Source organism: Typopeltis vanoorti, chromosome 5, assembly GCF_054136105.1.
Source record: "Typopeltis vanoorti isolate ZY-2024b chromosome 5, IOZ_Tvanoo_1.0, whole genome shotgun sequence".
In the NCBI taxonomy this organism is placed as follows: Eukaryota; Metazoa; Arthropoda; class Arachnida; order Uropygi; family Thelyphonidae; genus Typopeltis; species Typopeltis vanoorti.
In genome coordinates, this window is record NC_143553.1 from 28,027,946 (window position 1) to 28,046,379 (window position 18,434).

The following is an 18,434-nucleotide window of genomic DNA, read 5'->3' on the forward strand; positions in this document are numbered from 1 at the left end:
AATAGAAGCACTCTAGACAACATAAAAAACCAGAACAACCATACAGCGTTAATAGAACAGACAAGAAATATAGTTTGGAATCTCACTCTATCTGGATGGAAAGTCAAGTTCTGTTTGATGAACATGCATACTGGGGTTAGCAGCAAATGAGAGAGTGCATCAGCTGGCTAAAGAAGCAGCTAGAAACTTATGGCTAGAATCAAGTTACCAAAAGTACTCAAAATCTGCTATAAAAACACTTGTAGAAGAAAGAAGCCTAGACTTGTGGGAAGAAGAATGAAAAAACATTAAAAAAATGGATCGACAACGAAAGAATTCTTGCCAAGCATCAGAATCAGACACCAGCTGAAAAAACATACCATTTCTCCAGGCTTAACCATGTTATTAATGGGACATGGGAAAACTAAGACACTACTTACACAGATTCCATATCCTGGAATCACCATCATGCATTTGTATTGTTCTCTCCCCACCTTCCATATAATGAAAAATTGCATCATTTGAAATGTTATAACACCCATTCAAAAGTTTATAGACCTCTATCATATCACCCCCTCTTTCTCCTGTTAACTAGAGTCTGTAATCCACATATTCGCAATCTGTCCTCATAATCTAAATCCCATAATCCAGATATAATCTTTGTAACTCTTCTTTGCACCCTTTCCACAGCTTCTTTATCCCCTTGGAAATCAGGAGACCAAATCTGTGCACAGTAATCTGGGTGTGGTCTTATCAAAGCCTTATAAAGAGGCAAAATGACTTCCTCATCCTTACATGTCAATGTAATTTGCAACTTTTGCTATGTGACCTTTGAACTTTAAATTCTTATCCACCAATACACCAAGATCCCTTGCCTCATTAAACTGACAGATAGATGTAAAGATTGGACTATGTACATCTAGATGTAAAAATATAAATGTATATATGAATATTGATACAAAGCTTGGAAGCTACATGTAATGTATGCAATGGATCGTGTAAGAATAAATTACCTCCTGGTGAGGTTACTATTGGAAGGAAAATGCAAAAACACACACACGCAATACAACCATCATTTACAGCTTTATCTGTCAGCATAGAAGTAGTAGTAGGAATAATGCTTATATTGGTGGTTGTTAATGATCATGTTTGTGTGACTCATAAATGATTTCAGAGATGTCAACCCCCACTTCCCCACAAAAAATTATCCTCACCCTCTTGACCTAACCAAATAAAAAAAAAAAAAAAGAAAGAAATTGATAACACTGACTCTCTCACTATAGCAGACCTGTAGTGAAAGTATGAGGAGATTGTTATAGTGAATAGTTTCTTATAGCAAATTCCTCTTAACACAGCATTGTCCCTGTGGGATTTGGATAGGACTTCTTGGTAGTAGTATTGAAATTATAATATTTACAGTTTCTGATAATGGTGTTTGCTGTAGTGAGAGCAAACGATATAATTATTACTGCAGAAATGTACACTACACATGTTCATATCGACAAAGGTCATATTATTAATTATGCTTCAAAATAGCCAATATCATCCTGTTGTGCGTGGGTGGAAACACTTTCTTTGTGATGATTTCTGACTATTTGTATCTCTATCACGTTTTCTGATTTTTATGCAGGAAGTTGAGATGAATCTATCCATCAGGAGTCATTTAATGTTGAGATTTGACATCTCTTTTAACGAACCCTGCGGATTGACTCTGCTAAACTGGAGTTTTTTTTTTTTTTTTTTTTTTTTAAACATAGGAAAATGCAGATGAAGCTGTAAGAACTGGGAGTCTACAGATTACTGCCAACGGGAACTTGACCAGAACTAGAATAAAATTTTTCAATCTGATACAGAAACTGATACAAAAACCAATTTTATCAAATGCATAGGATAAGAAACAAAAAAACAACTGTCACATTTTAAAAACTGTGGGATAGAGCTTGGATTTTTTAATGTTGTCTTAAAAATGTGTAAGAAAAAAAATGACATTAGTTTGTCTAAACTTTTAAAATCTGTTGGATGAAAATCCAGAAGATTGTAGTGAATGGAAAATAAATTTTAGCTAAATGAAAGGATTATGGACAATATTCCAGTAAAAATTTATACTCATTGAAAAGTTTGTTTCTGATTTGTGTATTTTGCCTATGGGTAGGCATTTTTTAATGAATGCATACCCACTCCATCTAATCACTAACAGTGCCCAGGTTTATTGGAAAAAAAGTCAAGCTATGAAAGAAGAAATGAGTTTTCAGCTTTCATTTTCACTGAAATTTCATTTTTAATGATTTTAATGTATTTTCCATTCCTTGATTTTTATAAACATTAAGGAGTTTTTCTAATGACATACTTTTTTTTTCTCTCCCAAGTATCTAAGAACATTTGTAGATACTATTATATATGTTCTCCCAAAGGCTCCTTCACCTTCATTTAGTTTATCTTATATGTTATTTCTCATTTTCTGAATTTGTAGGCCCACAGATAATCTCTGCTGTGATTTAACTTTGCCACTCTTTCAAAATTTCTCTTTCAAGTAGAGAAACACATAATAATTTTGATTCATACATAAATTTTTCATAAATCTTTCACAAAGTTCTTTATTAAACCAACATTTAATATGCAGATAAATAAACCAAGTTAACATGAAGTGAATTGTAAAAAAAAAAAAAAAAAAAAAAAAAAAAAACTTATTGTGGGATATTTAGATATATTTCTTTTGCATTTTCTTAATTACCTCCATTATTTTACTAAGTGTAATAAATTGCCTGTTAACAATTTGCCAATGACAGTTGTATTTATTTTATTATTTATATTTTTCTTCTTTTCCAAAGTGGAATTATTTGGGTATGCTTAGATTTGATATACCTGTTATTTTCAGATACACGAGGAAGGACTTGTTGTTCATTGTCTTGGTCACATTGGTTGTATTGTAAAAGATCATTTGAAAGATATGTGGGATGTTCCTAATCAGTATAATATTGGGCAGGAGGTGAGTACTTCATGGTATTGTGTGTGGGTAGTTTTAAAATATACTCATGAAATTTCACGATATCCTGATTTTAAGAAATTGCAAAGTTACTTTGTAGATACCAACCCAAGTTGGAGTTTAGCAAACACTTTGGAATTACATAGATAATTGTATGAATAAATTTTATTTCATTTTACATTAATTTTACTTAATGGGAAAATTTTTTAATGGCAATGTTATAGGTATACTGTCAAAGCTAACCATCAAATTTCCTTCATATTTTCTTTTCTTTTATTTTTGAAGTATGTGCAATTTTTAGAAAAATTTTTTTCCTTGAGTATTTTTGCTATTTCAGTTAGATTTTGTGCTACTTTTGCAAGGAGATCAGTGTCATCAGCTATTTGATGTAATCAATGATTTTTACCCACTCTCAGAAGTATGACAGATGGTTATGTTGGAAAGGTAATTGAGTTATAACAATTCTGTTTCGCAGTAATATCAGATGTCCAAAAAGTGAAATCCATCAGTCTGTTCATCTGGGCTTTGTAATGAAGAACTCATAAGGAACTAATGCTCATGCATTATACTTGTGGGATGCTTGATATTACATTTAGAATCACCATCATTCCAATTATGTACCATTTCCCTTATTAAGAAAAACATTTCCACATGATATGACTGACTTATTCATTCATATGTTATTGAGTTATCTATTATGGCAAGGGTATTTTGTATGCAAGATGAAAGCAGCATTAATAGTTTCTTTCCTTTTTTGCACTTGTTGCTAACAACTTTGGGAATGATTTTTGTATAAGCCTTAAATTATGAATTAGAGTTTGTAATTATCTTATCTCAACAGCATCTTAGATGGAATTTAATTGAGAACAAAAAATTTACAATACAGAACCTGAGCTCTCTCAATGGTTGAATTTTTGTTTGCTGCATGTCACTTATAGAAAAAGGATTTATAAGTTTATTCTTATCTTTGGAGACTTTATTATGCTTTTTTTTAAGGCACAACTAAGTTAGTCAGGCTTAGTCAGTAAGGCCATGCAGTGTCATCTATATATTTGAAAGTATTTATCAACAATTAATGTGTAAAAGGATGCTCCGTTTTGAACTTATTTTGCTTGCATATTATGTTAATTAAACTGTTATTTGTAACTTGGTGCAACAGTGAATTTTAACATTTTTTAAAATCAATTTTCATAGGTTTCTGGAACTGTACTATATGTACATCCTATCACAAAGCATGTTTATTTGACTTTGCATTCTCAACTAGCACCACAGAATATTCAAAAAAGATTTGGAGCACTTAAAGTTGGAGGTATTATAGAAGAAGCAAAAATTGTTGGTGCTGATAAACGAGGAATCTATCTCAAACTGGATCATGATATTAAAGCATTTGCAATGGTAAAGTGAATCTCTCTCTCTCTGTATATGTGTTTGTGTATATATATATATGTACACACACTTGTTTTTTTTTTTTTTTAATCTTAATTTCATATTTAAGATTCATTTTTAAAATAGATATTTGCATCCTTTGGGGAATGTTCTAATTATTTAATAATCATAATTTATGTATCTTGGATGTTATTATTCATTTTTAGACATGATGGAAATAAAACAGATCTAAAAATGTAAACTGATTTAATTATCTTCCAATATTTTGCATTATCAGGGAACACAGTTAACAGTGTGCATTCATATCTTATATCAGGAGAATGAGCAAATATTGATTGCAAAAACCTTGTTTCCATGTGGTATCCTCTGAGAGAATTACATAAGTGACCTTGGCCATTAAGTTTTGTGAAATCACTGGAATGTGATTTCATAAAATTGAAGTCTATGATTATTTTCACATAGGAAATTAATCACATACTTCATTAATAATACAGATATTATTGGAGAAAAGCAGGAGTTTGTTAACAGACATCAAACCCAAGAAACCTGATGGTAAAATCTAAAGAAAATGTTAGTTGATTTAGACAGGGATGCATGCTGTGAAACTGTATGCTAAGATAGATAAACCAGAACTTCATGGTGATCTCAGAAATTTAGAAGCAGTCCTGTAAATGATGAAATCATATTGAAAGCTCCTGACAGGTAAATCACTTACCCAGAGGGAATACAGAGAAAAGCGTAATAAGCTAAGCTAAATGTAAAAGTAGCTAAAGAAAAAACCATGGTATGATTTTGAAAAGAATGGAATGATATCATAGAGGCGGTAAAATGTTCTGGAAGTGTTGACAGAGCTTAACTGTGTTATTTACACAGTTAAGTATTAACTGTGTAACTAAATATTTTTAAGATATGAGATTTGAAATAGGAAATGATCACATTTAGTTTTATTTAGGATAAAAAGGAATGTCATATTAAAAAGAAAACTTTAAAATCCATCAAAGTTTGATCAGCTTTCAGATACGCATATCCACACTCAGATAGAGACATATAGCATGAAATGCATAAATTTAATTGGATTAAAAATTCAAGAGTTTGAAAACAGGAACTAAATTCTGGGAGACATCTTTGCCAGAAAGGATATGACTAAGTTGTCTGTAGGGATAAAAGAAATTATTCAGAACTTCATTGTGGACTCAAGAAGTTAAAGGCAATCCAGAAAGGAAGAAATCTTATTTGATGCCAACACCAGAAATCATTGATCAAGTGCATGATATGGTATTGGATGGCCAGCGAGTCAAAGTGCATGAAATTGCTGAGACTATAGGCATTTCAAAAGAACGCAAAGGATATATTTTGCATGAAGAATTGCAAAATGAAAAAGTTTTGCACAGTATGGGTACCGCGCTTACTCACAGCAGATCAAATCGCACTTGCATGAAAATCTCTGAACAGTGTTTGGAGTGTTTTAACAAGTATAAAGCTGATTTTGTGCATCGCTTTATTACTATGGATGAGACTTGGAGTCACCGTTACACACCAGAGTCCAAACAGCAGTGAAAACAGTGGACAGAAGCCGGTTGTTCAGTGCCAAAGAAGACAAAGTCGGTTCCATCAGCAGGAAAAAGTCATGCTGTTGGTGCTTGGGATGCTAAAGGCATTTTGTTTATTAATTATCTTGAAAAGGGTAAACCAGTAACTGGGGAATATTATTTCGATCTTTTAACCAGACTAGACGAAAAAATTTCTGAGGAAAGACCCGGTTTGCAGAAGAAAAAAAATCATCTTTCATCAGGACAGATGCACCTGCTCACAAAGGTGTTTTGGCAATATGAAAATTAAGAGATCTGCATTATGAATTGTTGGAATATCCACCTTATTCCCCAGATTGGTTCTCTCTGACTTCTGTCTCTTCCCAAAACTAAAACTCTTCCTCGCTGGTCAGTATTTTTCTTCGAATCAAGAGATGATTTTAGTAGAGGGGTATTTTGCAGATGTTACTGAGAACCACTACAGGGACGGGATAATGGCGCTGCAGTCGCTGGAATAAATGTATTAGTCTTAAGGCAAATGATGTTGAAAAATAAAAATAATTTTGAAATTATAAATTCATTTTTTCATTGTTAGGCCGAGAACTTTTCAGACCACCCTCGTAAGTTTACAGTGGCTACACTGCTTAAGTCAAAAGGCCTATTCAGAAGATTGAATTCCAGATGATTGGAATATAGCATCAATATCATTCCAGAAGAGTAAATAAACCCAGCTGTTAAAACAGTGGAATAGTTGAAAACAGAATAATTGCACTACAGGAACATTAGTTTATTTCACTACTAAACGTGATTAATGCAAGCATTTTCAAGAAGAGATTAAGAAAAAACGTAGAAGGAACTTTGGAGAAGAACAAACAAATAGGGGTTGTCAAGATCATATTTTTACTTTATTACTAATAGTTTGAAAATCGCAGAAATATAACAAGGATCTCTTTTGTAACTGGTTAAGGTGTATATATGGTAAGGTGCCAAGAGAAAAGTTGTTCAAAAACCCTACAGTCACAATGCATAAATGGGAAATTATTTAGAGTACTTGATAAAAAATGGCCTGGTCTTAAGTTTTAAGTCAGACAGAATTGAAGGATGTATAAAAAGATGGATTAATGTAAAATCAAATGTAAGAACTAGTGTAAGATTAAACCTGATATCAAAATTGGAGATATTCATCACAGCTCTGTACATTATGCAGGCAATGTTATACTCCTAAATGAATCTAGTACAAGTCTTTATTCTTTAAATACACTGATTTCCATAAATTAAGTAACAAAGAGAAAAATTGTAATAACTTGGGGGAGGAGGTGAGCATATGAATGTCGGGTATATTATTTAAAAAGTGATGCTGCATCTGGTTATTGTGTACAAATGAGTGCTGCTGTCAGTGATATTTGCAAATGAGCCACAGCATAAATGTGTTTCTTTTGGAGTGGAGTCTTTTTCCATTTTGTATCTGGAAGGAGAACAAGATAGCAGAATTCTTGGATATGGCTGCAAGATATCATTTAACTGATAAATTCAGTTGGCAAGCCACTGTATGACTAGAGAGTAGCCAAAGTCAGGTGGAGGTATCCAGAGTCATTCCATAGTTCTACAATTGGTTCACAGACTGTGGAACCAATTCCAACAGTCACGAATAGCATCCTGAAGATACTGTGAAAGAAGGTCATGGGCTATGCCTGCAGTGGGTGACTGATATCTCTGATCATCTTCTGGCTAAAACAAGAATGATACCCCAAATCATCTACAATCTAACCTCACGTCAGCTACAGGAGCATTGGTATCTGCTTCCACCATGCACAGAAGGCTTCACAAATGGTGGTCTGTATGCTCGGCGACTGGTAGTCTGCATATCCCTTTCCACCCACCACCGGAGAGAACGTTTGAAATCTGCCAGGCTCCATGTCAACAGGATTCGAGATCAATGGGGGGTCAGTATTAATGAGTCCTCATTTGCTCTATGAAGCAGATACTAGGTGTGCTCTGATCCAGAGAGGACCAGGGATACAATATCACCCCTCTAGTATCTGTGAAAGGGACACAGATACTGAGGGCTGATAACGTGTCAATAGTGGAGGTAGTGTGATGTTTTGGAGAGACATCTCGTTGGGTGGTTGCACTAACCTGTATGTGCTTCCTATCAGAACAATGAATGCTGCTGTTTATAGAGACAAGGTCCTGGACTCCTATGTTTGTATGCAGATGTGAGAGGAGATATTCTACAAGATTATAATGTTTGTTCTCATGGGGATGAAGCTTGTGGACCAGTATCATCAATAAGAGACTATCGTACACATAGACTGACCCGCCAGGCCTCCTGACTTTAATCCTGTTGAGCATATCTGGGTAGAGTTGCTGTTCTCAATCCCACTTCCCTAAACCATGAGGGACTTAGAAGTACTTTGTAGGAGCAATGATTGTTATTACACTGAGCTCTTCGACCCCATTATAAACAGTATGAAATATCATTATGAGTGCTGTATTGCTGTTAGGGTGATCATATGCCATATTGAGGCACTTTGACAATCTTATTTTGACCTTTTGTTCTTGACTGTTGTTTTTAAGTACCCATTTATTATTGAATTAAACGATTTATATACACTTTTTGTGGCTGTTTGTTTCACATCCCATATCTTGTTTTTCACTAAATTGCATAAAAATCCTTCATACAGGTTTTAAGTTACCATAATTTTTCTCTTTGTTCCTTAATTTATGGAAATCGGTGTCATTTCAATAACTGTAACAAATTTGATATGAAAAAATCCGCATTTAAAATAAAACTAAAATAGGTAGGATCAAACATGAGCTGCATTTATAGTGGATAACCTGTAGAACAAGTGAAATGTTTCAGCTGTTTAGGCACAGTTTTTTAATGAAGATGGCAGATGAAATATGGAAGTAGATAAAATAATAAGCATATCTAGTATCTGGAAAGCCAATTGAAATTTATGTGGATAAGAGAAAGATTACTAAAAATACTCAATATGCTGCAAAACAAACTGAAACCAATTTTTACATTTCCTCTTCTGTTTTTGAGCTTTGGTTAGAATTATGAATTAATGAAGAATTGAGAGATGTAGGTATAAGAAAAATTAGAGCAGCAAACGTATGACCAATTGTAGAAGTATATGAAACGTGTAAATGTTTCATTTTATTGTTTATTTCTTGCGCTTGTTGTAATATTAAGTTGTTCTCTATATATTAATATTATTATACTGTCTGCCTTTGTAACCTCTACTATATCTACTTATATACTCTGATTTATTATTATTATTACACCTTTCTTCTATATCTCTGTTCTTCACTATTCTTATTTTATCCTGACTTTATCTTTATCTAATCCTTTCATATACTCTATTTAACTTTATTATCTTTTGCTCTACCTTCATTATTCCTTCCTTATACCGTGGATCTCTAGAAATTTGTTTATATTAAAGACTGCACCACTACAGGTCTCCTTGGGGCATAAGAAATATCAATACTTCCAGTAAAGTTCGCTTTTTATATTAAGGCCGTTCTCGATAATCATTAACAGTCATGGCTAACTCTTAACTTTAAATTGTACCTGATTTTAAACTCCCTGCTCACAGGATCATGTTTATTTAGAACAGTGCATTGCATAAAAGATCAAGCGGCACACTTTGCAAATAAAACAAACATGTTTATTTATACGGAAACATCATACAAACTATACACTAATTAAATGCTATTTGTTACTCCTCTCTAAGTTAAACACTTTAGAGGAAGCTTTCTTTAGGACATTTTCTTAAACATGCAACAAAATACCAGTGACACAAAAATTAAGCAATTAAATTAAATAACTATCAGCCCATTCACAATTTAGGAATTATCATGCCTTGATTAACTATACCCATAAATTCCAGTCTTCACTCAATATATATATATATATATATATATATATATATATATATATATATATATATATATATATATATATATATATTATTCTCTTTATGCAAACTACTTCTCATAACACTATCTATAGTAATTTTATAATCTTATAATTTCTTCTAAACCAGTCTCTTACAATAGACAAAGTTACTTTAAAACAACTTCTATCTATGCAAACAAATTTTCATTCTTCTCATCACCATCATCATCAAATTCCTGCCAAGTACCCTCAAGGGGTGTACAGGATATGATAGTACTATATGAAAAATTTACATCATTACTAACTTCCTATCTATAATTTTCCTCCAAATCAGTCTGTTACTTGTCAAGACTCCAACATTATCAGATCTTATATTTCTATCATCTAAGACACTTTGTACCATATCAATCCACCTATATCTTGGTCTTCCTCTTGGTCGTTTTTCCTGTCAACTTGGCAGAGAACACTTGTTTTACTAATCTTTCCTCGTCCATTCTGTTTAAGTGACCATACTACCTGAGATTAGCTCTGCTAATGCATTCCTGAATGCTGACAATTTCAAGTTCTTTCCTAATATAATCGTTTTTAATATAATATTGCCATTGATGCCATCTGTTCACGCCTCTAATCTTTCTCAGGCCCCTCATATCTGCAGTCTCTAGTCTTTGGTCAAGTGTTTTACTACTGACCCAGCTCTCAGATCCATACGTTAAAACTGGTTTGAACACCATCTTGTATACAGCTAATTTAGTGTTTCGACTAATTTCTCTCTTATTCCATATGAATTTATTCAGTTGACTTCCTACCATACCAGCTTTGTTGATTCTGTTGTCTATTTCCATATTTAATTTACCATCTTCAGTAAAAATTGTGCCTAAGTAGCTGAAATGTTTCACTTGTCCCACAGGTTCTCCATTCACAACACAGTTGACATTTTCAGCGATTCTGCCTATTTTCATTGTCTTTGTCTTTTTATTGCTGACCTTCATACCATATCTATTACAACAGTTATTCAATTTAGTCAGAGAATCTTGCAGACTTGTAGCGGATTTATTTAGAAGTATAACATCATCCGCATAAAGCAAAGAGCTGACAATAACATCTCCAATTTTGATATCATGTTTAATACCACTTTCCTTCATAATGTGATCCATATAGATAATGAATAACAGTGGGGATTATGTACATCCTTGTCACACACCAGATTTAATATTAAACCATCTTCCTGTACTTCCTTCAATTCTAACTGCTGACTTACAACTCAAATAAAGACTAAGTATTGCTTGATATAATGCCCCATTGATGCTATATAACTGCAGCGTATTGAATAGCTTCTATCTTGACACTTTGTCATATGCCTTTTCCAATTCGACAAAACTTAAATACAGATCTTTGTTATATTCCCATGATTTCTCCACTATTTGTCATAAAGTGAAGATCTGATCCTGACAGCCTCTATTTGACCTGAATCCACCTTGTTCTTCACCAAGCTTTTCTTCCACAATCCTTCTCAACCGTTTCTAAAGTATACTTGCATATATCTTACCAGGAACACTCAGTAGGGATATACCTCTGTAATTCTCACATTCAGTTTTATTTCCCTATTTATATATGGGTACTATGAGAGCTCTATTCCAATCGTCTGGAATTCGTCCCTCTGTCCAGGCTTACTGAACTATGCAGTGCAGCCACTGTAAGACTTTTATACCACCATATTTCAACATTTCTGGTCGAATATCATCTACTCTTGCTGCCTTTCCACATTTCAAGCCTTTGATGGCTTTTTCTGCTTCAAGTATGGATATGTGTTCCTGACTGCATGCCTGGTCAGTATTTTTTATCACTGTGCTGTCATCACTGCTTGTTTCATTTAGCAAATTTTCAAAGTAATTACTCCATACTTCAAGGATATCTTTTTCTCCGGTTTTCATGTCACCTTTATCATCTCTAACTCCTTTTACAGCACTCTTTCCTCCATTCCTAAGCTTCTTCAACAACCACCAGAATATTTTGCCACCTTCTTGATATTTATTTTTTACATTCTTTCCAAAGTTCTCCAGTCACTTTTGTTTAGCTAGTTTTACACACTGTTTAGCTTTCTTACATTTGTCTCTGTATTCTCTAAGAGCACAAGCTGACTTATTTGCCAGGAACATTTGATATGCTTTCTTCTTTTCCTTCACTGCCTCTTTAACTTCCTATATCCACCATGCAGTTCTAATTTTTCTATCCTTGCAGGCAACTTTACCACATGCCTCTCTGGCTGAATCAATCAAGTTTTTCTTCAAGGCTTGCCACTGAATCTCCAAGGTTTGGTTGCTGTTCTCAAACTCTTTTATTTTTTCTTCAATAATCTTTGTGTATTTTAGTCTACAGTTCACATCTGAGAGCTGCTCAACTTTTATTCACTTTAAAACTTTCTTAGATGCTATTCTTTTCAATATGAAATTCAATTTTATCCTGCTCAAGACTAAATAGTGATCAATTTCAAATCCTCTGTACACTCTGGTATCCTGCACCAGGGAGAAAACATCACTATCAACAATAACATAGTCAATGAGACTTTTCTTATTCCTTGCCTCTTCTCTCCATGTGAATTTGTGCACATATTTATGTTGGAACATGGTGTTAGTAATAACCAGTTCTTGTCCTGAGCAGAAATCTAACAGGTATTTGCCATTATTATTAGCTTTGCTCTTTTCTCCAAATTTTCACAAAACATTTTTATATATCTGACAATCACTTCCTACTCTGCTATTTAGATCCCCAACAAGGACCAACTTTTCTGTTTTCATTGTGTCAGTAGCATTTTCTAAAGCCTCAAAAAATTCTTCCACTTCTACCTTAGTAGAACCTTCTGTGGGACCATAGGCACAAATAAGTCTAACTGTCCAGTTCCCCATTCTCATATTTGCCCAAATCACTCTACTTGACACTGCATGCCATTCAAGAAGATGAGCCTCGTATTTTGTGTTTAATACTATGGCTACTCCTTCTTTTCCTTGATTGTCATTGCCTGAATATAACATTTGTATTTATTGCTCAGAAAGATCTCACCAGTTTTTGTCTTTTTTGTTTCATCACCCCTATTATGTCGATCTGGTACTTATCTAATTCCTCCGCTAGCTCCATTTCTCTGCCATTCAGGCTTCTTGTGTTGATAGTACTGATCTTTAACTCTGGACAGAGGGACGAAGTCCAGACGATTGGAGTAGAGCTCTCATAGTACCAGTGATGTTGAGTTGGGGTGTATTTTCAGATTTGTTCCAGAAGCTAACTTTTTTGCTGTTTGCCCTGGTTCCGTGGCGAAAACAACGGAGGGCCTTGTTTAAACAGGCGACACCCCAGCCGGCATGAAATTTTGTCATGTTGTACCATCATTTTTTATTTTGGTTTAACCAATAGGAATACAATTTGGTTGGCTAAATCCCAAATTGCCAGCCCATCCTCGTTTGTTCTTTATCCAGGTAGATACCCAACAGGGTGCACCACGAGAAGGTGAGGATTGGACATTAGGTCAGGAGCCTAGGTCGGTTCTCCACATTCCTTTAAAGGCTATGTGGAGGTCTCCTCTCAGTTATACAGCTTTGACCCATTAAGCACCCCATTCTTCTGTGTATAGTAATTCTATAAAATTATCAGTCCCTCTGAACAGTCCTTCACAACATAAGAAAATTTACAACAAAAATAAACTCACATGACTCCTTCATCAGTATAGTGCATTTGTTAGTACTTCCTTCAAAGATTCCCTGGTTTCCTATGTATGTCAGGTCTTGGGCTTTCACTTTAGAGGTTTAATGGATACCGTGTTCTCCTCTGGAGTGGCACACAGAGGCTGAAGTGCGATTTTTCGGCATTATAGATACTCGGACGTATGGTCTGACAATGAAGGTTTGGTCATCCTGGTCGTGGGCTGCTATTCGCTCTGTAGGTGTTTGCCTCCGGTTTTCCCTCCACGAGCTCATTTGGATTCCATGTAGTCCATTGATCAACTCCTTCCTCTTTTTCTCCTAGCTTCAACTCTGCCGATGCTCGAATGTCGATCTCAATCTCTTTTCTATGATCCTTATATTTCGTTCTCCACGGGACCCTGGGCAAAGGTTTGGGACCTCCAAATATTCCCGTGCAAACTTTGAATTAAGGTCTGTGATCCCCATAATTTCATGCACAAACTCTTAACCTTCTTGAAGGTGCACACTTCTAGCTCTGCGTGAAGAGTACGTTTAATTCTTTTACAGCATAGTGGAGACGCTTCTGATGTATGCTACTCTCTTTTGCTCTTGACCTTGAAGGCAGTATCAGACTGGCTTTGAATGCAATACGTTTCCTCTGTATAAAATACTAACATCAAATACATTTCCAAATTCTAAAGTATTGCCCTTGAACTTCTATTTTAAGACATCTTCTGTTTACTCTATTTAGCGTGTTAGTTCCTCTGGGTTTTTATACATGAGCTTTTGGTATTACTTACAATACCTTTAACATATTCATACATCTTCTATTTATACAATTTTGCATGTTAATTTCTCTGAGTTTCAATATATGGGGGGCTGTTAGTAATATTTACATAAAAATTTTTACTTTTTGTGAATTCTTTTGGATGTGACTCCTTGTAAAAGTCGATGCAATAAAAAAGGAAATTTACAATGCATCGAATTTTTGCAAAGGCCCACTCCTTAACGAAAAATTTCTCAGCCATGAATGTGGATGATACATTTTTTTTTTTACATTATCTGTATGCTGTGTGTTACTTACTCTCTGGAGTGGATAATGCTCAGTTTTATTGGCCTTTTGTGAGTTAAGAGAGCACTCAGTCTGATATGTGGGCTCTTTCTGTTGCAATATGTGTTGGGACACACATTTGTCAGAGTTAGTGCTTAACTTACTCCTTGGACATTTATTTTTCACTTTATACCATTCTTTCTTTCTGTTTCCTTCAAAATTATTGCACTCATTTCTATTACCTTCTTTTGCCTTTTGAATTCTCCACAGTTTAGCTAGGGTACGTAACTGCACGTGATCTGGACATGTAGGACGTCTGTCATTGCTCCCCTTTCTCTTCTATGTGAAGTTTATTTCCATTGTGCCTTTACTTCTTGTAGTCCAGGGATGCACAAACTTGCTAATGCCAAGGGCCGCATAGTTCCACTGTTACTTATGGGAGGGCTGCCCCAAAAAAAACTTGAAAGTTATCTACCATATATTGTTTATTTTATTTATACCTATCATAATTTTTACAAAAAAAGGTATTAAAATTAAGTGAATTTAATTTGATGCGTAACATTGCATTGATTTCACAATTGTTTTGATATTTGGTTCGAGTTTTGTAGTAGCTAACTGCAGAATCGATTCTAAATTTTCAGTCAAGTGGTTCCTATTTTTTGATTTGTTAATATTCATGACTGAAAAAGTTTGTTCACAAATATATGTTAAGCCAAAGAGGCGTGCACATTTTAATGCATTATCTAGCAACCATTTATAATTGTTTTTATCGACACAATGATAGAAGTTTAATAAATTGCCTTCGTTAAATTTATTTCGCAGGCTCTTGTTGTTTTGAATGTCGATGAGTTTAAGCTGTGCTGATTCGGGTGCATTTTCGGGCAAAATGGCAAAAGGATTGCTAAATAAATCTAGCAACGATTTCACTTTTTTAAAATCAGAAAGCCGATCCTTGAAGGCTGATATCAAGTTATCAATCTTTTCCACATACACAGTTTTGAAGTTGACATTGAACTTTTCAGAAACTTTCTTATAATTAGGAAAATGGATGTAATTCCCTGACTTCAGTAGGATTTGAAATAGATTTAACTTGCACTGAAAAGACAAAATATGGCCGTAAAGTTCAGTAACCAATTGATCTTTTCCCTGAAGTCGTGTATTTAATGTATTTAAATGATTAGTAATGTCAGCCAGAAAGGCTAAGTCACATAACCAATCTGAATTTTTTATGTCAGGGACGTTTTTGTTATTTTCAGTCATGAAGATTTCAATTTCATCAATTAAATTTAGGAACCGCTCCAATGTTTGTCCAGGACTTAGCCACCTCACTTCTGTGTAAAAAATTAAGTCACCATATTCACTTTCAATGTCTTCAAGAGACTTTTTAAATTGTCAGTGATTAAGGCCACGGGATTTTATAAAATCAATCATTGAAACCACAACTTTTATGAGATGTTCAAATCCAAGTTTCCTAGGGCACAAGCTCTCCTGGTGGATTATACAGTGGAATTGTATCAACTCATCGTCGTCCCAAATACTGTTTCAATAATGTTACCAATCGAGAATTAGCTTCTATCATGGAAGGAGCTCCGTCAATCATGATACCTGATAATTTTGTCAGATCTAAATCAATTTTGGAACACTGTTCCAAATGCCCAGTGAACATGTCATTACCTTTCATTTGATCTGACAATGAACTCATTCCAATCAGTTCCTCACTTACCTCAAACTCTTGCGTTATTCCACGTGCAAATATTAACAACTGAGTTGTTGGAAGTAATGTCAGTTGATTCATCAATAGCTAATGAAAAATAGGCAAATTTCTTTGAATAAGATGTTAATTGGTCCTTTACATTTTCCGACATTGCAGTAATTCTTCTTTGCACAGTCATCCTGTTTAACTGAATTTTCTCAACATTTTTGGCTGATTCAGGACAAATATTTTAGCAGCTATCTCAAGGCAATCAACGAAATCTCCGTCTGGAAAGGGTCGGCACCTTTTTGCTATAAGGCGAGATATTTCAAAACTTATTTCTGTTGCGATTTCCGAATCTTGAATAGGTTTTGTAAACATCACGTGCTGACCTGTCAGTTCTCTTTTCAAAAGTGAAATCTTTTGTTTACGTAGTTCTTCGGGTAGATTTGAAAATGTAGAATGCAGACTTTCATAGTGTCTCCTTATATTGCATTCTTTTGGTATGGCTGCAGCACTTTTGCAAATCAAGCACACCATAATATTAAACGACTGCACAAAACCATATTTTTCGGTCCAGCTATCCTGAAACTGCCATTTTTCATCCTGTAGTTTGCATTTTCTACTTGGCCCTGCTTTATCCATTGTAGAATTTATTTTTTTACCGTTTCCTAGGGGTGATAATTAATTATAGCAACTGCACTTACAAAAACAAAATACTTATTTGACAAATAGACCAATTATAAAATTTGTTAACATTATTACTAACCGATTATCGTAAGTAGACAGGCAATCATGATGTCACAGCTATTTGCTTTGTGCATGTACCATTTTTAAAAATTACTTATCGTGTAACTTGTTAAAATTAAAATAATACACGGTGAGGAGGGCTGCCAGCAAATCAACGGAGGGCCATGGTCTGTGCATCCCTACTGTAGACTCTGTCTTCCTCTTGACTTACTGCCACCTTCACACTTGAGATGTGAAAGATTTTTCCTACATCATCTTGTGAGTGATAATTTTCTTCCTTTCTGTTTACATTTTCACTCACCTCAGCTTGTTTATTTCCTCTATAGTTGTGGTTGTTTATCATTCTACCTGCACTGGCTCTGTCAGTTTTAAATCTCTGAGTACCCTCCCTTCGAGTAGCCTGCTTCACCCCCATCAGAGAGACTTCCTGGGTGGTGAAATTACATGTGAACTCATGACTTTTTAAGAAGTCGGTTCCCAGTATTATTTGAGTCCCATGTCAAGAGGTCTCTGGGAGAATGAGTAGCTCAGGTACGACATCTAAACTGAAGCCAGGCAACCACATGTTTACCTTTAATATTCTTGGAGCATAAATAGTGGGGTTTGCAACTCCACTTAGCTTAAGAGGTTTCTTCAGCCTTGTAACACAGTTAGATACTCTGGATCTTAATCTTTTGAATAGCGATCCGGTTATTACCCAAAACTTGGGATCTAACAAAACATCACATTGTATCCCCCTTATTCTTCCTTGAATCAAAGTCATGGGTTTAGTGTGTTGTTTTTTAAAGTATCTTATTTTCCTAGATCTGCTTGTGGGATGGTGGCAAGTAACTAGCATATTTGATTCAAAATGTTTATTTCTATAAAAATTTCTTTTATTCTGGAAACAATACCTGGCAGTGTGCCCAAACTTGTTGCAGTTATAGCATTGGGGTGCTTCTCCTTCTGCTTGCCCCCTCGTTACTCATTCGATCATGACTCGAGGTTTCCGTAGATGGTTTTGCTCTGGTTACTTGCAGTTGTTTGAAAACAGAGTCAAGTTTATCCATCAGGGATTGGTATAACCTCTCTACCTCTTTTCTGATTATAGAGTGTATCTCTTCCTTGTTGAAGGAGCCTGCAATACTTGATGTGGTCTCTCTTCATTTTCAATCTTGTTCACTGTGATTACTTTACTGTTGTCTTCATTTCTCCCTATCTGTTGCTCTTTCGCCCTCCCCTTTGAATCTTCTGGATTCTTTTCTCATTTTGCATCTTTCTTTGAATCAGATTCTCTTGTGATGGTGTGTATCTGGCTGGTGCTAGATGCAGGATGAAGGTCGCCTAGCCTTTCCTCTTTTTCTTTCACTACTAGGTAGCACTTGTCTAAATTACTAATTTTCTTTTTATATGCCGTTTCCCAGAATTCTTCCATTATTCCTAATCTGAATTGGCGAAAAATCGCCCAGTCCAGATGGCTCCTGTCATCATTCGAGATACTTAGGCTAT

General features: G+C 34.8%; 1 protein-coding gene across 2 annotated transcripts in view; it reads left to right on the top strand.

Annotated features, from left to right (window-relative positions):
* Rrp5 (Ribosomal RNA Processing 5) overlaps positions 1–18,434 on the top strand; it is a 681,802-nt gene that overhangs the window by 142,336 nt on the left and 521,032 nt on the right. For both annotated transcript variants that reach the window (XM_090392300.1, XM_090392301.1), the window contains exons 8-9: positions 2,855–2,965; positions 4,157–4,357. In XM_090392300.1, coding sequence (XP_090248426.1) covers positions 2,855–2,965; positions 4,157–4,357 — 312 coding nt within the window. The remainder of the gene's footprint in view (positions 1–2,854; positions 2,966–4,156; positions 4,358–18,434) is intronic.